General features: G+C 45.1%; 2 protein-coding genes across 4 annotated transcripts in view; one reads left to right on the forward strand and one right to left on the reverse strand.

Annotated features, from left to right (window-relative positions):
• The window catches only part of REEP5 (receptor accessory protein 5), a 37,548-nt gene extending 18,937 nt beyond the window's left edge, over window positions 1-18,611 (forward strand). Inside the window, exons 4-5 of one of the 3 annotated variants that reach the window (XM_072736576.1) lie at window positions 7,387-7,555; window positions 9,958-12,321. In XM_072736576.1, the coding sequence (XP_072592677.1) occupies window positions 7,387-7,555; window positions 9,958-10,007 (219 nt within the window). In that variant the 3' untranslated portion in view covers window positions 10,008-12,321. Of the gene's footprint in view, window positions 1-7,386; window positions 7,556-9,539; window positions 9,729-9,957; window positions 12,322-15,575 lie in introns of those variants that run through there. The other 2 variants (XM_072736578.1, XM_072736577.1) reach the window with 2 other exon arrangements.
• SRP19 (signal recognition particle 19) lies at window positions 18,278-23,641 on the reverse strand. The gene is made up of 5 exons (XM_072736579.1): window positions 23,512-23,641; window positions 23,179-23,254; window positions 20,994-21,065; window positions 20,779-20,890; window positions 18,278-18,803 (listed from the first exon to the last, which is right to left on the reverse strand). The coding sequence occupies exons 1-5, from the start codon at window positions 23,550-23,552 to the stop codon at window positions 18,670-18,672; spliced, it is 435 nt and encodes a 144-aa protein (XP_072592680.1). The 5' UTR covers window positions 23,553-23,641; the 3' UTR covers window positions 18,278-18,669.
• Between the last annotated feature and the right edge of the window lie 251 nt (window positions 23,642-23,892).

Here is a 23,892-nt window from a genome sequence, read left to right on the forward strand (position 1 = left end):
GCATCTCCTTCTAATGCTGCTGGGGGAGCGGAGGGTGCTCCCTTGGCCCAAGGGACGATTTAGTGGGAGAAGGGTGAGGAACGCTGGTTCCTTTAGTGTCTGGGGCTTCCTTCCCACAGCCTACTGGGACCAGCATGGACTGGCATATGGCTTTCCTCCATCCCATGCCTAACAGACTAGCTGATACTCCTGGAGGAAAGCGAGCTTACAGGCCACCGTAACAAGATATTTGAGAAGTACAACCATTTCAGAAGCAAGACAACACTATCAATTAGAGAATCCTGTCAGCAGTAGAAATACTAGAACCGAGTAGCCAAGATCTAAGTGAGGTTGCTAGCAGGCGAGACATAACAATATGAAATAGGAACAGGAAAACATAGGAGAGAGCCAAGGAAAAATAGGAGATAGGGAAAGAGTTGAAATAAAGAACACACTGTATTGCATAAATAACAGAAGGAACAAACTGGGAAACTAGAGGGGAAGATCGAAAATACACACGTACACATATATTTCTTTTTTTTTTTTTTTTTGTACACATATATTTCAAAGTAATCTATAGACTCAATGCATTCCTTATCAAAATACCAAGGGCATTTTACATAGAACTGGAATAAATATTCCTCAAGTTTGTATGGAACCACAGAAGACCCCGAATGACCAAGGTAGTTTTGAAAAAGAACAACAGAGCTGGAGGTCTCGCAATCCCAGATTTCGTGATATGCTGCCAATCAAAATAGTATGGCCCTGCCACAAAAATAGACACATAGATCAAAAGAACAGAATAGAGCCCCCAGGAATATGCTTTATGATTAATTAACCTATGACAAAGGAGGCAAGAATATACCATGGGGAAAGGATAATCTCTTCAATAAATGGTGCTAGGAATACCGGACCACTTTCTTACACCATATACAAAAGTAAACTCAAAATGGGTTAAATACTTAAATGTGAGGCCTGAAACCATAAAACTCCTAAAAGAAAATATATAGGTAGTAATTTCTTTGACATTGAATTTAGCCATATATTTCTAGATCTGTCGTCTTAGGCAAGAGAAACGGAAGCAAAAAGTAAACTCTTGGGACTACATCAAAATAAAAAGCTTTTGAGGGAAACTGTCAACAAAACAAAACAGGCAACCTGCTGAATGAGAGGAAATATATGCAAATGATGTATCTATGGAGGGGTTAATATTCAAAATATATAAAGAATTCATGCAACTCAACACCTCTAAGCAACAAACCAACCAAACCCCAAAAAATCTAATTAGTAAATGGCAGGAAGCCTGAGTAGGCATTTTTCCAAAGAAGACAGATTGCCAAGAGACACATGAAAACATGTCATTTCAACGTTATTAATCGTCAGGTAAGTGCATGTCTCAAAAGCCACACTGCGGTATCACCTCACACCAGATTGCCTAGTATCAAAAAGACAAGAAATAGCAAGTGTTGGTGAGGATGTAGGGATAAGGCAACCTTCATGTATTTTTGGTAAGAATATAAATTGGTGCAGCCACTATGGAAAACAGTATAGAAGGTCCTCAGAATTAAAATTCTATACCATATGATCCCATAATTCTACTACTGGGCATTTACCCAAAGAAGATGCAACTGCTTATTCAAAAAAATACATGCACCTCTATGGTTTTTGCAGCATTATTTATGGTAGCTGAAGTACGGAAGCAACGTGAGTGTCGTCAATAAATGGATTGATAAAGACACACACACATACACGTGTACACACTGGAATATTACTCGGCCATAAAAAAGAATGAGATCTGGCCATTCACAACAACATGGAGGGACCTGGAGGGTATTAGGCCAAGAGAAGTAAGTCAGAGAAAGACAAATACCATATGTGAATTATACATAGCATTTAAAAAAACAAAATAAAAACCAGAAACAGAGAACAAACTGGTGTTGCTAAAGGGGAGGAGGGTGAAGGGGATTAAGAGGCACAAAATTCCAGTTATAAAGTAAATAAGTCACAGGGATGAAAAATACAGCCTAGGGAATATAGTTGGTTATTACCGTGGTAACTCTTAGTGGTGACAGATGTGCCCGTACGTGGTGGGCCTTGAGTAGTACGTGTAACTGTGGGATCACTGTGGTATACCCGAGCCTCAGATAACGTTGCTGACTAAACAGCCATTAGACAAAAAAGACTGAAGGGGAGGGGCACCCGGGTGGCCCAGGGGGTCCGGTGTCTGCCTTCAGTTCAGGTCCTGATCTCAGGGTCCTGGGTTGGAGCCCCACGTAGGGCTCCCTGTGGACGGGGGAGCCTGTGTCTCCCTCTCCCTCTGCCTCTCCCCACCCTTGTACTGTCTCTCTCCCTCTCTCTCTCAAATAAATAAAATCTTAAAGAAAAAAAGACAAGAGAAAACAACATAGGAATAAAAACCCAGTATATCCATATACAGTTAAATGGAATGAAATGATCTATATCTATAGAAATTTTGCATTATTCAGTAATTATAAAAAATTGTGGAACGTTACATATTAGGGCACCATTTATGGTAAAAAAAAAAAAAAGAAAAACCCAAAAAGCAGTTAAAATTTTTAAATTTTAAATGAAATTTAAATGAAAATTTATATTAAAAATTTAAATGAAAATACACCCATTATAATTTCTTTACATTTTTAAAACTTTATTTATTTGAGAGAGAGACTGAGTGAGAGAGGGAGAGCACAGGCAGGGGGAGGGGCAGAGGGAGAAGGAGAAGCAGACTCCCCGCCGACCAGGGAGCCTGATACGGGACTTGATCCCAGGACCCTGGGATCGTGACCTGAGCCAAAGGCAGACCACTCAGTTACCCAGGCACCCTATAATTCTTAATTTTGAGTGACACAACCACAGAATGCCTTGTAAGATGGCTGAAAAATTTTCAAGACAAACTTTTTTAAGGTCTGTGGTAAGATTTAAGCTTTCAGATTGCTGGGTTTTCTGTGTGTTTTTGTTATACGGAGACATTTTGCGTTTACAGAAATATTTTTGTAATCTTATTTCGGTGTCACATATTTTAAACTACAAACAATGTTCAGGTCCTCAAGAAGATTCACTTAATGGTAGTGACGTCACAATGTAGTCTCTAGGGAAGGGAGCTGGGCCTTGCCCCTGCTTGTTGCAGTGCCCAGGGCCCTGTCACTCACCCCGGGAGCTGACCTCAGAGTTCCAGCACGTGACCCCAGCCTGCTCTTGATCACCTCTGCTAGTGGAGGCCACAGGTACAGAGACGATCCCAAATAAGAGATAAGTGCTAACTCATTTATATTTGGTTTTGAAGGACGTTACAAAAGTGGCTTTGCAGCAAAATTTTCTTCCCTAATAGTAAAACAAATGTGCATCCGTTAGTAGTCTTGTGGCATCAATGAGGAGGAGAGAGTTTCCTGCACATTCCAAATTGGTAATGTACTTGAGATGATTAAAAATTGATTGTGCTGTCAATCAAAATGCTTTCTTCGTTCAGTAGTGCACATTCTGAGTGGCTGCAGAGAACAGACTGAGAAAAAGCCTCGGAACTGCAGAGTGGGTAGGAAAGTGCCCCCCGCCCCCGTTTTTTATTATTTAAAGATTTTATTTATTTCTTTGGGAGAACACACAAGCCAGAGCAGTGGGGCAGAGGAAGAAGCAGGCCCCCCCCTGAGCAGGGAGCCGGTTACGGGGCTCCATCCTAGGACCCCGAGATCATGACCTGAGCTGAAGGGGCCCCCCGAAAAGAGCTAGCATAGGGCATCCGCAGTTGCTACAATCACCTGGTGATGTATGAAGTAGGAAAAGAGGCCTGAGTAACGACGAGTTTAATATTTATCTTTTGTATAATTAACATTGTTGGTATTTCCTCTAAAGCAGCTTAAGACCAGTAGTGGCAGGGTGGCTCTGTCGGTTAAGCATTTGCCTTTGGCTCAGGTGACGATCTTAAGAGTCCTTAGAGTCCCCACTTTGGGCTCCACACTCAGCAGCGTCTGCTTTTCTCTCTGTGCCTCCCCCTCCACTCACGCTCTCTCAAAAAATAAAATAATAATCTTTAAAGCAGCCGAGGATTGGAGGAAAATAAGAGGAATCAATCATTAGGCATCAAAGATCAGTTGACAATGTACAGTCTCTTCAGCTAGAGCGTTACTCTGGGGTCGGTCTTTAAACAGGAGGGGGTTAAAAAATTAACAGGAGGGGGTTATTTTTTGTTTTTAAAATTTATTTATTTGAGAGAGGGAGCAGCAGGGAGAGGGAGAAGCAGTCCCCCTGAGCAGGGAGCCTGATGTGGGGCCCCCTCCCAGGACCTGAGTCATGACCTGGGCTGAAGGCAGATGTTTAAGTAACTGAGCCACCCAGGTGTCCCTTAAGCAGAAGACTTTAAAAAGAAATGTAAAAGCCCTTTTTTTTCTCCTCTGATCATGAAAGTGTTCAGTTCTTCATTCAGAAGGTATTTAGGGACGCCTGGGGGGCTCAGCGGTTGAGCATCTTCCTTCAGCCCAGAGTGTGACCCTGGGTCCTGGGATTGAGTCCCTCGTCGGGCCCCCCCGCAGGGAGCCTGCTTCTCCCCCTGCCTGGGTCTCTCACTCTCTCTGTGTGTCTTGTGAGTAAATAAATAAAATATTTAAAAGGGAAGCAACAAGGATACTTATTTAGCCCCTCTAGGTCTAGGGCCGGAATCTGCTGTAGGTCAGGGGGTACTTGGGCGAAGGGAAGCCTGTGGCTGCCGGGCCGTTTGCACCCGTCGGGCCGGGCTTGGGTCCACGCTGTGCGCTCAGGGAGCAGCGCCTACAGCCCCTCTGCCCTTAGCATCTCCGTCGTCCTGGTTTTTCCGTGTGTGTGTCAGTCCCGGCCACGAGGCCGCGCGGAGCCCGGGTGTGCTTGGACCACACACACGCACGCTGGCTCCGTTTCCAGTTCTCATGCACGGGCAGTGCTCCGTCCTGCAGCCCAGCCTTGTCTGCCCGCTTGCCCACCGTGGGGGCAACTGCTGGCCCGAGTGCCCGAGCGGGCCTGGGGCCTGCAGGCCACGGCGTCACACCTCCTCTCTACCCTCTGGGTCATTTCCCAGATTCATTCTTAGACTTTTGAAACAAGGTTGAATAAACCCAACCGTCACCTGTCCCCGACCCCTCTGGGTTGGATGCCTGTGCTCTGGGCGGCCCCCTGCCAGGTGTCCTGAGCCTGTTTCTGATCAGGCGACCGGGGCCTGTCAGCAGGTCGCGGTGGGGATGTGGCTGCCGTGGGGTTGGCACGAACTCGGGTAGCCGATTCCCAACTGCAGGGCCGTTCCCCAAACTGCAGGCCACAGTGGGCTCTGTGTGCTGTGCGAGTGTCGGCCTTGCTGCTTTGAGGGCAGCTCGACTAACAGGCCGCTGGGGGCGCCTCGGTGGCTCAGTTAAGCATCTGACTCTTTTTTTAAAAACTCTTTTATTTATTTATTCATGAGACACACAGAGAGAGGCAGAGACCCAGGCAGAGGAGGCAGCAGGCTCCCTGCGGGGACCCTGACGTGGGACTCGATCCCGGCACCCAGGGTCACACCCTGGGCTGAGGGCAGATGCTCAACCCCTGAGCCCCCAGGCAGCCCAAGCAGCTGACTCTTGATTTCGGCTCGGGTCATGATCTCAGGGTCCTGGGATTGAGCCCCACATCAGGCTCCTTGCTCAGCTGAGTCTGCTTGTCCCTCTCCCTCTGCTCCTCTCTCTCTTTCTCTCAAAAAAATAAATAAATGCAGTCTTTAAAAACATAATAAAACAATGGTCAGATCTGTGTACCTCGGGTACTCCTGGGCCCTAGAATACTTATGCAGGTTGAGAGAAGGAAGTGAGTTATAAAAGCTGGTGGCTGAATCACCGTGAGAGTTGAACAGTAATTATCTTTATTCTTTAATATGCGTAAGCTATTTCATTTGAAAACTGGAAAACGCTAATGAGAGCAGTAATTATGCCACGGTCCCAAGAGGGTACCGGGAAGCCAGCAGCAGAGCAGAGGATAGCCGGTGACGTCAACGAGGGACGAGACTATAGGCACTCAGGTCTGCTTCTGTCCAGTGGTCTCGCCTTCATCCAGAAGGGACGAGTGAATGAGCTCCTCTGGGTTGCCGACGGTGGCTGTCTGCACGGGAGACCATGCTTCAGAGGTTCTCAACAACAGTAAGAACTGTAGGACTTGGTAATACTACTGCCATCTTATATACTTTTTAAAAAGAATCTGTGTATTTATTCGTGAGAGACACACAGAGAGAGGCAGAGACACAGGCGGAGGGAGAAGCAGGCTCCATGCTGGGAGCCGGACGGGGGACTCGATCTTGGGACCTCGAGGTCACGACCTGGGCCGAAGGCAGACGCTCAACCACTGAGCCCCTCTTACATACTTTCTTCAACTACCTTAATTTGTGATTTTCCTACAATACTACAGAAGAGCAAATTGACTCTTGAGAGGTTATGACTTTACGTCAAGTCACAAGATGAAATAGGTAATCAACGACGGCTAACCCAGTGTGTCATTTCCACATCACGTCGATGCCTGTGCTTACATACGGGCATCCATCTCTGCATCACTATCCATTCCTGAAGATTAAACATCCTGCATAGGAACCAGCCAAGAGACTATTTCCTACACTTTTAAATGGTGAAAATTAAGATGTGTAAATCTAAGACTCCATACCAGTTTTCCCAAATTATTAGTCAAACACATAAAAATACCCCATATAAATAACAAATATGCAACACGCCAAGCTCTCCAAAGAGCATAGTTGGTAAGAAGTTGCTGGCTTCACAGCACACCTCCCTGAATACTCGGCATATTCTTTAAATATCCACATGGAATTCTACTTTAATGCCAAGAACATGGTTTTTCCTTTTCCTGCGTATCATTTTATTTAAGTTGTTGTATAGAGTTTTGAGTATGTATGTAAGCAGCCAATGGAAAACATCGTACAATGTTTGGATATTAAAAACCAGAAGTCCTGGGGCGCCTGGGTGGCTCAGTCAGTTAAGTGTCCGACTCTAGGTTTCGGCTCAGGGTGTGACCCCGGGGTCCCGGGATCAAGTCCCACGTCAGGCTCCTTGCATGCTTCTCCCTCTGCCTGGGTCTCTGCCTCTCTCTGTGTCTCATGAATAAATAAAATGTTTAAAAGAGAGAGAGACAGAGACAGAGATGGCTAAAACCTCTTGCAGCTATAAACTAAAAAGTGATCCAAGTTAGGAAGGAAATGAACACTAGGACTCGGTGTGTTTTCCGTCTTGGCCTTTCCTCACTAGGCCGTGTTGGGTGTTTTTTCCATCTGACAAGAGCGCCCTTGTACCTAGAGAAGGCACCGGAAATGCTGTTGGAGAACGCAGCCGAGGCAGTGCCTGGGCAGAGACGGGGGTGGGGTGGGCCCTTACCAAGGCCGCTGTGCTGCTGTCTCTGCAGTGCGGCTTCCTGCTGTGGTGCATGGCTCCGAGCCCCTCTAACGGGGCCGAGCTGCTCTACAGGCGCATCATCCAGCCTGTCTTCCTGAAGCATGAGTCCCAGGTGGACACCATGGTGAATGACTTCAAGGATAAAGCCAAAGAGACTGTGGATACCATCACGAAAGAAGGTAAGACTCCGGGGCAGTTGAGGGCAAGCAGGTAGGAGGGCCTGGGAGGCCTGGGAGGCCTGGGAGGCCTGGGGCCCAGGTAACAAGCTGCTTCTCCGCCTCCCCTGCCAGCTGCCCTCAGCTAAATGCCGAGGCTACTCTGCGATTTCTTTACCAACACTTTGCCTGTTGCCCTTTACTTTTCCCGAGATTCTCCCTCCAGGCCCCATTTAAGGCACGGTTCAGTCAGTGTGTTAGGAAAACTGACTTTCCTGTGGTGGGCAGACATCTTAGAGAACCGTCTAATCATATACAAGTATGAACTGTCTCACTCATTTCAGGTTGAACTGTTTGTTTTTGTTATAGGTCAAGAGAATGTCCTTCCAGTTCTCATTCGTTTATGCAACATTTATTGATGCGCGTAACACGTGCCAAGCCTGTTCCTAGCCCTGGGGCTGGGCCATTGAGCCACACAGACCATAGTACTCAAACTCATGAAGCTGACGACACTCATGTTGAGAGAGAGTAAAGTTTTAGAAGTTATATGATACAGTTAACAGGTGATAGAGAAGTTTTGGGGCTGAAGGGAAGTTACAATTTTAAATAGAATGATTTAGGGAATCCTCACCAAGAAGGCGATACTGAATCAGACTTGAAACCACAGGGAAGAATGTTCCAGACAGAGAAAGCTGCGTGTGCAGAGCGGAGGTGGGAACGGTGTGGTTGGAAGGGGGTGATCCCGAAGAGGAGGAGGAGATAGGTCAGAGAGGTTGGGTAGCAGAGGCTGAAGAAGAGAGGTCATGGAAGGCCTTCTAGGCTTTTGTGGAGGCTTTGGGTTTAACTCTGAGATGGGTGCTGGTGGAGACTTTGAGCAGGGGAGCCGCATGATCCGTCCTGTGTTAAGAGTAGACTGAAGGGACAGGGAGGGACTCAGGAGAGCAGTTGGAAGTTGCCTGCAGTGACCCGGCTGGAGAGGTGGCTTGGGTCAGAATAGTCCCAGTAGGAGACCAGAAGGCATTGGGGTCTGACACACTGAAGGTAGAGCCAGTAGGATTTGCTTATGGATCAGGTGTGGAGTAGGAGAGCCGGGTCATGCATGAAGCCAAGCTTTTCAGCCAAAACGGATGGGAGGATAGAATTGCCACAGAGCTGGGCAAGACTAGGTGTCCTAGGGTTAGAAGGGAAAACGGAGTTCAGTTCTGGACATGAGACCAGGTGAGATCACAAAGGGAATGGATATAGTTAGGAAAGCTGAGGCCTAACACTGAGCCAGGGTCCCCGGTGATGAGACACTGGGGAGATGAGCAGCAACAGACAAAGCAAACTGATAAGGAGTGGCCAGTTGTGATAGCCAGAGCGCGTGTGACTGGTTCCTCGGGGCCAAGGGAGTGTTCCAGAGGAGGCAGTGGCTGTGTCACCCGCTGCAGACAGGTCTTCTGTAAGGGGCAGCTGAAAACCGGCCATGACCCTTGACGGCCAGGAAGGCCCTAGTGGTCTTGGCAAAACAGGTTGCGGAGCGAAGGCGCTGAAATCCTGGTCCCAGGGGGTGTGGGAGAGGGGAGGCAAAGTGGGGGAAAGAGAAGCCTTTGGGAAATTCCTTGGAAAAGGTGAAGAATGGGGTTGCAACTGGGAAGAGGCGCTAGGGTCCTGGGGCTGTTTTTTTTCTTCTTAAGGTAGAAGGAACAACATACGTTTGGAAGTTCATGGGAATGGCCTGGTAGGGAGCAAAGAACTGATGGGAGTGAGGGGAGTTCTAGAACCCCGTCCTTGATTAGCCCTGAGGAGCTAGATCTCGAGTCCAAGCAGGCACGGTCCGGGGTAGGCAGTCTGCTTACGGAGCGGTGAGGGTTCGGAGGGTAGAATTCGGTGTTTCATCACTTAGATACCCGGCCCCGCGCTCATCACCGGCGGCCTCCCCGGTGCCGGTGCCTGGCCCACCTCCTCTGCCTCCCCTCGGTGCGAGGCTCATACAGGCTCCTTCTCCTCCCCCTTCCCGTTTGCTCAGCTGTTCTTCCTTACGTTGCACGCGTGAGAGCACATGCTTTGTCTGTGACCTGGCGGCGTGGCCGCTGCCCGCATGCACATCCCCGCACACAGCAGCTGCTCGGTCTGTCCATCGGCCGTGGACGTGGCCTCTGTGCTTTGGCTTCTGCTGCGTAGACACGGGTGCGTGGCCCGGGAGGCGAGTGTGCGTGCGGCGGGGCCTCCAGGGAGCTCGCCTTGGGCTGCTCCGGGGTGGGCAGTGGGCCGGGCGGCCACGGATTCGGAGCTGCGGGAGGCTCCTGGGCGGCTGTGGGGGTGCTATGGGCCTCCTGGGCCCGCTCCCTGGACGCCCCTGCCTCGGCCTCCCGCAGCCTCCCTCCTGCTGAGGTGCCACACCGGGCCCCGAGTCGCCTTGACACGATTCTCTTTACCGCTCACAGCCAAGAAAGCAGCAGTGACCTTGCTCGGTGACGAAAAGAAGAGCACCTAAGCCACCAACCTCGCTGCCCTCCGCGTAGCGCCCGTGTTGCATTAGGGACCGCGCTATAATCATCTTAGTAATGTTGCCTTGGAAACATTTTTGATATATTAAAAAAGAATGTGTTAAGGTTTCTTGCTTACTTTTACTGTCTGTATACACAAGGAGCATTTACATGCATTTACTGCAGTGGGCAGTGTCCAAATTTTGGAAAATATACTTTGCCTCTGAGTAGGACAAGACGTGTTAACTATCCTGCAGGAAACACAAACTGGAAATTATTTGTCCCACAGGCTTTGTACTTGTGCAGGCTCTCTCTGCATGCGTTTCCTCTGTACTTCTATTTTAGGGTGATCTTTAAGGTTCTACTTCATGAAATGTACAAATTTGTATTAAATGTTTTTAATGTATTTGTGCATACATATATGTAGGGAAATGTTACTGCCTGATGGTGACACGTATGCTTGTAGGGAGCACCCGCCAAAACCTAAAGGCTCTAGTGCTGGTGTGATGTTAAATACTTCAGAGAACTAGTGCAGATGACTGTTTCCGGTGAATAGCTGAATGATGAGCGAGCTTGAGTGGACACTGGTCTGGTTGTTCCCCTAACCTCATAGCACCTGGACACCAGGACAGCTGCGTAAAGCAGTCACTTCAGTGACAAGTGGGGAAAGGTGCAGACACACCAGGAAGCACACAGCTCCCTGAGAACCAGGAACACTGTCTGGTGGCCTTCCAGAAAACCTGTTTAGATTTGTCTGTTTCCAAGATGCCGTAATGGAAACAATTCCTGGTTTCTCCTTCAAAGCTGAGCAACAAGTTGGTTTAGTCTTGTTTCGTACCTAGTCTTTTTTTTTTTTTCTTAAACCAGTTAAAGGCGCCTCTAGACTTGCCCATCTCTAGTGACATGTGTGTCCTTGTTTGTATCATTAGTTGCATGCTAATGATGACACCAGGCTCCAAGAGCAATTCTGGGAGAATGAAACCACGATACAACCTATAATCTACTTGGCAGTGAAGTCAAACTATCACTTTCTTTCTCTGGCCTTTAAAGTCAATTGCAAGAAGCCTCCCCAGTTTACAAGTCAGGATCTTTTGTGGTCCATTTAAGTGCTTTTATCTTTGTACTTGGAAATATTCTGTACTTCGTTTTGATAAACTGCAGATAACTAGTATAAGTACAGAACAAAAAGTTAAAATTAAGGTTTCCACCATGATCAGCCAGCTTACAGGAACCTTGTCAACTCATCTGGACTAGAAAAATGGAACTTCACACCAACCAGACTGCTAGGATCATTCTGAATTAGACTACACTGACTAAAACAAAACCGAGTGTAACAAAACTGACAAGTTTTAATACCCAGCCTGGAAAATGCGTTTTAAGGCAAAAGAAAGGATTAGTTCTCCTTTGGGTAATAGGCAAGACCATAATGACGTCTTATCATGTAAAAAATATGAAAGATATCAAAAGTTTGGGACAATGTCACATAAATATTATTATATGGATTAAGGCACTTTATTTCCTGGTGACACGGTGGTGATCATAAGGCATCTTATTAAAGAAAAAAAAAAAACTTTTAGAAAACAAGCAGTTAATGGTTATCAGGAGAAAATCAGGCCTTAGATCAAAAAAAAGTACCTCTACAAGTATTTAAATCCCTTTCCCAATGATAAATTACACTTTTCTTGGTGGCAGAAGAATGAAAATTAGCAACTTCTATCTTACAGAATGTATAATCCGATTGTTAGTATATAGAATGTACGACTCACTATATACAAAATATCAGGCAAGAGGGGGAAACATAAATGCTACTATTGCTCATAACTACTTACAGGCTGATACCAGTTTAGAATCTATTACAGTAAGAAAACATATTCTGAATGCATTTTTTTCTTTTGTCCTTTTAGCTTTTTCCTATGGTGCATTCTGTAAGAAATTTAAGTTGCTGTTTTTGGCCGTCAAGGTGTACATATTGACGACAGAAGCTAATGAGTTGAGCAATTCTGTCTCAGATTTCCCAAGTAACATATTGCCAGGGCGAGAGTATTTGAAAAACTAATTGAGCCTGTGTCTAGCTAGAAGACAAGCACTTATTTGTGTATGAATGGTGTTTGAGGGGTACCTCAAGTCAGAGAATCTCCACAATCTCCACGGTTCTTCCCCCACTTGAAAGCTTTCAGACCAACAGCTTCTGCTACTCTGGGATCTTCTAACCGTAGCCTGAGGAGAATGAGCAAAGCCTTTTAAACAGGTTACTACCACCCATCCTGAAGATGTGATATATTAAATGGAAAAGGATGTAAATAAAACTGTTATCCTATTGAACTCTGGTTTCATTTTTATGTTCTGGGGCTTTAAACAAATTTAGAATCATTTAAGCAAAGTCTGAAGTAAATCCAGACAAATGAACCTGCTATTTCTCACCCCATTTCCTCACCTGGACTCAGCTTTTCCCCTGGTGGTCACTACCTATCAGAGGAAGGACCTCCGAGGGAGAATATACCAATTATGAAGTTTCTAGCAATTACCAGGTTTAAAAGGAACCTAAGTGCTTTCTCCTGCGTATCATGTTATACACCGTCTCACAGAAGTTGATGTAGGAAATGCTTCTTGTAGGTACCTCCAGATTATTCTGTACTTTAGAGAGACCAAGGAAGGGGGAACTTGATAATTTTATTAAAAATACCTGCTTGTGGAGCTGCTTCAGCTTTTTTTTTCCAGCATTGGCTTTTACACGTCTGTATACCTAGAATCGTGGTGTCTCACGGAGTTCACATCCTTAGCCATCCCGTATGAAGTTCTATGTAGTACAGTGGGAAAGTAAATATATGTGAGAGTGACCTTATACATTCTACTGGCAATATTAGCTTATAAAATCTTATAAACCTCAGAGAGGATTAAGAGCAATAAGGAGGTTCTTTGGTTAAATCATTGGTTTTCAAACTTGAGTGTGCGCTGCATTTTCTCTGTGGGGGAGGGGATTGTTACAACTGATTGGCGATCCCATCCCCCAGAATTTCTGATTCAGTAGGTCTCGGGTAGACTGAAAATTTGCAATTTCCAATAAATTCCTAGGCAATGCTGATGGTCCAGGAACCACACTTAGAGGTAAAACCACTGGGTTAGGTAAATGCTGTCTTTACTTAGTAGACAGTGGTTTAGCTCTGGCTGCATATTACAGTCGCTTGAGAAACTTTCCAAAAATGCTGGTATCTGCTCCCACTACCAGAAATTCTGACTAATCTACTATATACCCAGGCATCATTATGCTTTTAAAGCTCTAGGATGAGGGCCGCCTGGATGGCTCAAGGAGTTACGCATCTGCCTTCAGCTCCGGTCAGGATCCCAGGGTCCTGGGGTGGAGCCACTTGTCGAGCTTCCTATTCAGCGGAGAGACTACTCCTCCCGCTGCTTCTCCCCCTCCTTGTGCATGCTCACACTGTCAAATAAATCATCTTAAAAAAAAAAAAAACAAAAAACTAAAGCTCTAGGGTGATTCTAGTCTGTAGCTAGGGTTGAGAGCTCACATACACTAATGAGGTCAAGAATCCCAAGGTCTGGAGAGTTTGTCTTAGCTCATTAGTTCACCAGGCGTGTGCTTCCTGATGCTGCTCTAACACATTGCCACAAGTATAATAGCTCAAAACAGTAGACACTTAGTAGCTTACCGTTCTGGAGGTGAGACATCCAAAAAAGTGTGCAGGGCTGCATTCCTTCTGGAGACTATAGGGGGAGAATCTTTTTTCCCCTTACTTCCTTCAGCTGGAAGCTGCTCGCATTCATTGGCCTGTGGCCCCTTAGTCCTGCAACTTCGGCTTTTTAGAAGGATCCTAGCAGGCTACATTCTCCAGCTGAAGATACTTCACATCTGCAAGGCCTTTTGCCATGGAAGGTACTATTCACGAGGGTTTTTTTTTTGGGGGGGTGGGGGTGGACAACATTATCCAGCCTACCACACCTAATCTCTTTGGTACAGAAACTTCATTATAAAGTCCCCAAAATCTTGGGGCACCTGGGGGGCTCACCGGTTGAGCATATGCCTTCGACTCAAGGAGTGATTCCAGAGTCCCAGGATTGAGTCCCACATCGGGCTTCCCCCTCAGGGAGCCTGCTTCTCTGCCTCTCTCTGTGTCTCTCATGAACAAATACATAAAATCTTAAAAAAAAAAAAAAGTCCCCCAAATCCAAATAACTCCATTGAGAAATCTTAATATTGGGAGGGAACTTAAAAAAAAAAAATGAAGAAATACCTATCCTCTTCCAAGTGGAAGATTGGCAGTTTGTCCTCCAGAGACAGTGAGTACCTTTGGAGTGGGAGGACACAGGAAGAGTCAAGGGAGGGAAATTGCATTAAAAACAGGACTGAGGATTCATCGCTGAGACCCATTTTGCCCCATCTTCCCCCACTGGGCTCCCAGACCCTTATCCTCCTGGAAGTTTGTCAGACTCCTCTAGGGAACAGATCAGGCTAAGAGGCAACATTTCTGATCTTGGAAATTTTCCCTAAAAGGATATCGGAGCCAGATACCCCTCTAGGGAGACAGTCTACAAACCCCTTATGTGCTCAGAATGTCCAGTCAACTTTTATGTTTTTTACTCTTAAATTTAGCCATCAGTGTAAAGCAATACAAAACCAAAAAACTCATGAGTCTAAGGAAAGCAACCTAACATATCAGGAATCAAAATTAAACAAAAGAAACTGGAAATAAAAAAATATAAACCATATCTTTTGAGAAATAAGGACTACACCTATGAATTAAGAACAGAAATCAGGTCACCCAGGTGGCTCAGTTGAGTGTCTGACTCTCGGTTTCGGCTCAGGTCATTATCTCAGGGTTGTGGAACTGAGTCCCGGGTTGGCTTGATGGTCAGTATAGAGTCTGCTTGAGATTCTCTCTCCTTCTCTTCCTCTAGCTTGTGCTTTCTCTCAAATACATAAATAAAAAATCTTTTTAAAAAAATGCTAGAAAAAGGAAATATTCAGATGACGAGAACTTGGAGAAGTTGAAAATACAAGAAAAATGAGAAGTTCAACAGAGGGGCTGGAAGAGCTAAGGAATTCTAGGAGATAGAACATAAATAAGCAAAGAAATGGAAATGGAAAAAAAAAAAAAAGAGAGAAAACTACGAACTAGTCCAGCACATCCAATATCCAAATAAGGAGTCCCAAGATCAGAAACGGTAGAAAAACCATTGATGAAATTTTCAAGAAAATTCCCAGAACTGAAGAATACAAGTTTCCAAATTGAAAGGGTCCATCAGGTACCCAGTACAATAGACAACGAAAGGGCCCACACAAAGCACACAATTGTGGTATTTTAGAATACCGAGATGTGGTTAGTTTCAACAAGAAAAATGTGGGTGACAAAAAAAATGTGGGTGACAAAAGATCATGAACTACAATGGCTTAGACTTCCCTGCAGCTGTAACATTAGAAGACCATGAAGAAATGTCCTTGAACTTCTGAAATAAAATTATTTCCAATTCTAATTCTATACTTAGCCAATCTGTGTGGGGGTAGAATCAGGACACTTTCGTACGAGGTCTAAGGACATTTATCTCCCTTGTGTTTTTCCCAGGAAGATCCGGAAGATGGGCTCCAAACAAGTGACCCAAGGAAGAATGCATGGGATATCATAATACAGGATGTACAAAACAGCAAAGAAGTAAAGCAAGTCACTCTGGTGAAGAGAACCCAGAGTGAAGCTGTGCACTAGGCCTACAGGGTAATAGGTAGAGACTAGAGCCAGGTAAAAGGTTCCAGAAGAAACTTCTTTAAAAAGGTGAAATTAAACTATCCAATGTGAACAGTTAGGTACTTACATACTTACTTATCTCCACGCCCAGCATGGAGCCCAACACGGGGCTTACTCAAGACCTTGAAGCCAAGACCTGAGCTGAGATCAAGAATCAGATGCCCAACAGACTGAGCCAGGTGCCCTTGAACAAACTTTTTTATAAAAAGATTTGAGAGAGATCACAAGCGGAGGGGCAGAGGAGAGTGAGAATCTCAAGCAGACTTCATGCTGAGCTCGCAGCCTGAGTCAGGGCTCGATCACTCCCATGACCCTGAGATCATGACCTCAGCTGAGATCAAGAGTCAGATGCTTAACTGCAGCACCCAGGTGGTGAACAAACGTTTGAAAGGACATTTTGATAACTGATAATTTATGAATGAATTTTAAAAATTAAGCAAATAAAATTAGCTCTGAGGAAAACACAAATCCAGAAAACAAAAACAATAGCATACTTCAGTGTTTCTCACTTTAATGTGCATAGTTGTACGTAGGGAATCTTTTAAATTCTGGGCTGGGGGCCAGAGTTTCTGCATTTTTCACAATCTCCTTTCACAGCACAGGGGAGAGACCAGTGCTGCTGGGCCCCTGACCATACTTTTGAGTAGCAAAGTACAGCTATGAATGAAATACAGGATAAACTATGAATAGTGATTAAATTTGTTAGGAGGGAGGATGGGAAGTATACATTAGGGGTGAAGGAAGGAAAACTAAAGCGCCCTCTTCTATAGATTTAAGTTAATGCCCAAAACTGAAATTATTAAAACTAGCTGGCCCTTTAAATTATGTATCATATTGGTAATAAAGTTCTTAAAAAGTAGGCAAAGGATGTGAATAGAAATCACTGAAATGAATACAAATGGCATTTAAACATGACTAAATGCTCAGTCTTGTTCACTAGAAAAGATTCTATTTTCAACTTGACTAATTCAATTATGCACTGAATCCAACTGTGAAGAAACAGCAACACAATGTTGCAGCAAGAGTTCTGAAACCTTTTCTGACAACCTTCACTGCCCCATAACCAAAGTAATTTTAGACTCAGTCATCTTTCTGTGACAAATTTTTAAGGCGACTGCCCCCAATACCCAGTCTCAATTTTCTTCCTTGGCTGCCTCTATTTTCATTACTGAAAAAGCCATATAGTCCCTCCCCTGGCACTTCTTGCAGCTGAAGATGGACCTGAGCCACAGTTCTCCACAATGGGACTTCAAGAAAGTTGGCTGGGAGGGATTTCGAGAAATCTTTAGCTTTCCTTTTAAGGGGGGAGGCAAAGTGGCTGGCACAGCTATCTTTTCATTCTGCCTTCAACTCTGATGTGACATTTGATGCTCCATCAGTCCTGTTATAAACTTGAGACAACAATCCTAGGGATGCTGGAAACCATGGATAGTGGAATGGAAATAAAGAAGAGAGCATCACTGAGCAGCTGAACATTCATAACAACCTTTGGATTTCAGGCCTTCCCCCCAAAAATAATTCCTGCTTAAGATCCTCATTGTTTTGTTACACATATTCATAAGTGATACATTTTCTAGAGGGCTGCTTGGATACTGCCCCAATATTTATTTTTAAGTCAAATATATAAACTGCTATACTATTATGTTCACTCTAAGACATGTTAACAACACAAATTATTAGAGGAAAAAGAAGTAAAGACTAATATCTCTCCTTGCATGTCCTGGATCATCTTCATAAAACTTGGGTAAGTCCATCTAAAACTCTGGGTTCACTTATTTTGTAATCAAGTGGAATTTCTCAAGCAATAAAAACTTACAGAAAATGGGATTTACTAGAAGGATATAACGTACAATTCATAGAATTCACAGAAGAGCCTCAAGAACTTAGATATTTGTAGACCATTACGTATGTTAGCTGCCATCACCTGTATGTCCATGTTTCTGATCCAGATTTAAATTCCTGAGAAATAAAGCATTGGCCTGGCTGGGGTCATACGCTGTGTTCAAGAGGCAGCCCTGTAATTAACAGCCCTTCCAGAAGCATATGGAGTCAGAGAAGGCAGTTCCCCAAATGACGCTCAACAGACAAATGGCTGGACGGGGACCTTCCTTTCACAAAACTACCACTTTCAGAAACCGTGCTTTGGAATAAAGGCAGAATCACCAATCCAATTCAGTTTCTTGAAAAAAAAAAAAAAAAAGTACATATCAAGGTGTTAAAAGTGTGGATAATTTTAGAATTCCAATTAAAATAATGTTCTTAAACCTACAAAGTAAGCAAATCTAAAGCTTAAAATCCAGGACTTTCCATACATCAAAAAAACTAGCAATTGAACATTCAATTATGACAAATGATTAAAATAATAGGAGCTATAGACTGGCTGGCTGTTCATAAAGGTCCAAGAGAATTTAACCATTTTCTTCTAGTTTTAAGCTCACACTAAGCTTCCAACTACCCATTTATTCTCTTAAATTATTTCCTCTACTGGCACTGATTCACAAGCAAAGGAGCAAAAGCTACAAAAGTCAGTTTCAAATTTTATTTCATGAACTAGATGTTGAAGAAAATGTGTATTTCGAATCTTTAATTAAACTCATTTATCTAAAACATGTTTACACACAGGATACAGGGTTTCAAGTAACTTATGGTAGAGTTCACTGTCCATTTAAAAGTATGCTTCTTTCTTCCACAAAAACTGCATTGAAAAGCAAACAAATTTTCTTTTATACTGCGTAAGAGCTAGATGCAAAGTTCTGATGCAAATTTACTTCACTGTCAACTCTGATGCTGAAGCTGAGAGGCAGAGATGTCCATAGTTCGGTTAAATGATGCAAATAAAAAGCTTCTGTTTCTCTTAAATTAGAAGCCTTCGTTCATGGTCTCTCTCAGTAGTACCAGACGTGGCTCCCATACGCGGTCACTTCTTCTTCTTTCCTTTTCCTTTTTTACTTCCCTCTCCTTGCTGAAGACTTTGGTCCCCACCTCCTGTTTTTTGTGTCCTTGTTTTTAGTTTAGGTATCATTTCTGCTGCATACAACATTACTGACTTACCTGGGAACAAGAAGTTAGGCTTAGTATATACTCTAAGGACTAAGACCTATAAGCTCATTAATCTGAAAATCATAAAGTTCAAGAAACTGTCACCACATGAGGAAAATGACAGATTAAAAAAAATATATATATATATATAAAGACAGGACTTACTCAAGTGGGAGCTTTCCTGGAGAAAATGTGCTAAGAACAATACTGAAATATTAAACTGAACAAAATAAAAATTTTAAACATTTTATTTGAAATGCAAATCTTGGTCCTGGTTCTAATAGTTGACTTGAAGATCAAAGAAGTTGAAATATAACAATTTGGAACCAGAGACATGGTATCATTGATTTTAAGCTAAAGAAACATGCAGCCTCTCAATCTTGTAACAAAAACCCAAAGTCATCCAGCAACAAAAGATGTTACTCATGCGCCCAGATGATTTACTGTGCACAGGTACCCTGCTCTGTGCACCAACTACCTCCTCCAGATCTAGTAGCTACTTTCCACACTCTGAGCCCCTCAGCTCTTTCTCTTTTTCTTATTGGACACAGCAACATTTTTCAACTGTAATTTTTACTTATATTTTATTTACTGGTCGAAAGTTTTTTGTCTCTTGATTGTTGTCTTTTGCATTTTTTAAAAAAGATTACATTTCAGAGAGTGAGCATGAGGTAGAGAGAGGGGTAGAGGGAGAAGCAGGCTCCCGAATTGAGCAGGATCCTGGAATCATGACCTGGGCTGAAGGCAGATGCTTAACGAACTGGAACTGAGAAACCCAAGCTCACCTGTCGTTTGATTTTTAAGAGATAGTAAAGGAAGATGTCAAAGAGTAGAAATATACTAGAATATACTATCTGTTATTACAGAGTCAGAATCCTGTTTTTAGAAATATCTACCTATCTGGACAGGTTTTAGCACAAAAAAACCCAATCTATTTTAATTAAACTAAAAGTCATTTAATTGCCATTTTGAGGTTATTGTGACAAAAAAATTTAACAGCTCCATTTAAGAAGTTAAATTTTTTAGAAATAAAGAATTCAGAGAAGAATTATGTGCAAAAAAAAAAAAAAAGATTCATCTTCCCAAAACTCATTAGTTATTTTGGAATACTGATGTCCAATTCTGTTTAGTTTAGTTTTTTTTTTTTTTTTTTTTTTTAAAGACATAAAACACTAGAGGGGTGCCTGGGCAGCTGGTTGAGCATTTGCCTTCAGCTTGGGTCATGATCCCAGGGCCCTGGGATCAAGCGCCACATCAGGCTCCTATTCCACGGGGAGCTTGTTTCTCCCTCTGCCTCTGCCTGCTGCTCCCCTTACTTTGTGCTGTCAAATAAATAAATCTTCAAAAAAGTAAATAAAGAAAACACTATAGAGAGAATATTAGTCTTCTCTGACCACCATCACTGTGACCCCACTTCCCACCCCCTGCTCATCATTAAGTTACCTTCTATTTTAAGACTGAGGTTTTCTTTCAGTCCATTTAAAAAATTTACATATACAGTATCAATAAACAGCATTTTATATATACATGTAAATAAACAGTAACATTTTGTCTTTAAATGTACCACAGTGGTATCACACCATGCATTTCTTTTGCTGTTTTCACTCAGTATGGCTTTTTAGATTAATGACAGAAATTATTAACAGACCTCAAAGGCCTCCAGGATCTGAAATGGCAATTAACATCTGACCATTCAATAATCTTACATTCTTAACCTGGGAATAATGACAGATTTCCAGAGGTTTATAAAAAGTTCATAAAACAAATTTTGAGAAACAACTGGTAGGTTTAATCACATTCTCAGAGGTCCTTTATTTAAAAGAAGCGAGAGCCACTGTTTTCCTTTATCTCAGCAGTAGTCCTTTCCTAAATTCATCTGCAGAACGCAAATTATGTTACCTTTTAAAAGGTCAGTTTTGGAACCTTTTTTGCAGAGTAGAGGAATAACCTGTCCCCAGACTTTATTCGTTCATTAAAAAAAGCTTACGTGATGGGAACTGTACGAGACAGAGGCTGCCGTCTTCCTGCTTGAGTTGGACCCGGACTCTGCCCCTGTACTGAACATCACGATTCCACTCTCTAGAGTACATTTTATTTTTCTAACATAAACAAAACAAAACATACACAAAAAACAGGCTTTAAAAAGTTGTTACACCAGTGAGACTAAGTAGGAAAAATAGTGAAGAAAGAACCACCTCTTACCTCAAGGAATACATTAAGTCCGACTGCTGAGCACACATCTTGAATCTCAGTAGCTGTAGGATTTTCAACAGCCTGAACAGTTAAAAACAACAACACTCAACAGCTAACCTTAAGTAGATGCTGCTATATTGTTGCGTAAATCATTTCAAATATGAGGATCACAACACTTACCAAAACCTTAGACTGCTGTTTCCACTGTAATTTTTAATATTGCAGGAATAACACTGATTTCACACTGTGTGTCCATCTCCCTTCTAACAGAACATGAACATCACAAAGGCAGGGCCGGTTTGGTTTATCAGTAGATTCCCAAGTATCTGGCGTGATGTTTGGAACATAGTAGGTGCTCAATGAATACTGATCAAACTATTACAGGTACCACCACATAAGAAAATTGTTTGGTAGTATCCACTAAAGCTAAACACGTGCATTCTTTATGGCTGTCCAATTCTACTTTTAGGTACGCATCCAAAGATAAAAAACAGGTTCTGTAGAAGACAAGCTCAAGAATGCTGACAGCACGGGTATGTATAATAGCCTCAAATTAGAAACCACCTCGTTATCTATCAACCGTAGAATGGGCTGTGATACGCTGATACAATTCAGCACTAAAGAGCAGTGGTTTTCAGCAAGGCATTTTTGCCCCATGACATTTAGCAATTCTAGGAGACGTTTTTACTTGTCACAGGAGTCAGGGAAGGCACTGGCATCTAGTGGGGAGAGGCCAAAGATGCTGCTCAACAACCTAAGATGCACAGACCAGACCCCATAACGAAGACTAGTCAATTTGGCTCAAGATGTCAGTGGTGCTGCTGCTGAGAAACCCTGCTACAGAGCAATGGGAATTAATAAGCCACACTAATAAACGTGAATAAATTTAAGCTTAAAGTTTGGTGAAAAAAGACAGACACTGAAATACATAGTGTATAACGCCTTTTACATAAACTCAAAAACAAGCAAAAGTAATGTATTGTGTTGGAAGTTAGGACAGTGGCTATCCCCGTTTGTGAGTACATGTGGCGTGAGAAATGACTGGAGGAGGCAGAGCAATCTTCCTGGGTACCAATCACGTTCTTTTTTTAATCTGGGTGCTTGGTTACCCTTGTGTATTCAGTCTGTAAAAGTTAATCAAGACACACACCTGTATGTACGCTGTACATCAATGCAGTTTAAACCAAGTCGGTTATTCTCCAAAATACGTGAGAGCTTGCTGGCAGAGGCCCGTCACAGGGGTTGACGTTGGGCACTACCCTGGCTCAGGGCCCTGGTGGCTCTCCCACCCGGGGCAGCAGAGCACACTTCCCTTCGCATTTAAGTAGCAAAACAGGAGACATTAACACAAAAATAACGCGTTGCTTCAGGCCAAGTTGCCTCGGATCTGTTGTTAATTACAAAATTTAAGCAACTCTTAAAAGGCAACATGACATTAATTTTGAAAGTAAGAAGTGGGCAGCCCAGGGTGTGACCCGGAGGTCCCGGGATCAAGTCCCACGTCGGGCTCCCTACATGGAGCCTGCTTCTCCCTTTGCCTGTGTCTCTGCCTCTATGTCTCTCATGAATAAATACATAAAATCTTAAAAAAAAAAAAAGGCAGCAGCTACAAAGCCCCATCACTTGGCATTAGGCACTTGCACACAGGCCAGCAGGCCAAACGAGAACTTGAATTTTCCCATCCAAACAGCGCAAGGGAGAAATCCTATTATTCAAAACTGTGACACCCTACTTTTTAGAGGTATTAATTTTAAACTTTACCCCTCCAAACACACACACACACAACAGACAAGAGACATAAAACCATAAAGGTCAACAGATCTAAACTCTCTGCACGTCTCGGGGCACCTGGTGGCGTCGGACGGGTGACTCCGGCTCAGCCTGCGGTCTCCGGGCGGCGGGGTGCAGCCCATGCGGGGCCGCGCAGCAGGGAGCCTGCTGGGGGGTCTCTCCCCGCACCCCCCGCCCCCTTGCTCTCTCTTTAGAAAACGAAGCTCTCTGCGGGTCTGGCTCGGTGACCCGAGTGCCCCTGGCACGATGCTGCCGCGCGCTGTCCTCCGCCGGGCCGGGCAGCCCGCAGCCAACCGCCTGCCGACCCCTGCCGCGCGGGCTCCTCGGGCTCCGGCCCCCACAGCCCCGCCAGGCCGGGCGACGCAGGGAGGGGCCCGCAGGCGCAGGCGCAGGCCGCCCTCACCTTGCTGATGGGGATGCGCCGGCCCTCGGCGATGGTCTTCTTGTTGTTCAGGTACGCGGGGTAGATGCAGATGAACCTGCGGAGGAAGCATGGCGGCGTCCACACCCGCGGCGTCGGGGTCGCCGGCGCCCGGTCCCCGCGGACGCCGTTGCCCTCCGGGTCGCCCCCTCCCGCTCCACCGCCTGGGACGGAAACCACCTCCCGGGCCCGCGCAGCCCGCCGGGCGCTCAGGCCCCGGGTCGGCAGCCAGCAGGCCGGGCCGCCGGGGCCGCTCCGCGCGGCGGGCGGGGGCGGGGCGGCGGCGGCGGCGGCGCGCAGGACCCCGGGACCCACCTGTCCTGCTCGGCCGGGGACCGCGCGGCGGCGCACGCCATCTCCGCCGGGGACCGGGGCGCGCGGGCCGGAAGCGCGCGGAGAGCGCCGGGCCACCGCGGCTTCCGGCGGAAGTCCTGCCCGCCGCCCGCTAGGCGGCCGAGCGCCGCCGCTCGTTGGCCGTGGCGCCTGTCTCTCAGCGCCCGCCGCCTAGTTGTGACGTGGCGTCCGCGCGCCCGCTCTCGCGAGAGGCTGCCCAGCCCCTCCCGCTGTCCCCCGGGGCGGGTCCGCGCCGACTTGCCGGCCGCGGGCTCCGCTCACCCTCGGGGTGGCCCCGGGCGCGGGGTCAGCTCGGGGGCCGCCGGCGCTCAAGTCCCCGCGCTCCGGGCGCCGGTGCGCATC

Source organism: Vulpes vulpes, chromosome 14, assembly GCF_048418805.1.
Source record: "Vulpes vulpes isolate BD-2025 chromosome 14, VulVul3, whole genome shotgun sequence".
NCBI lineage: Eukaryota > Metazoa > Chordata > Mammalia > Carnivora > Canidae > Vulpes > Vulpes vulpes.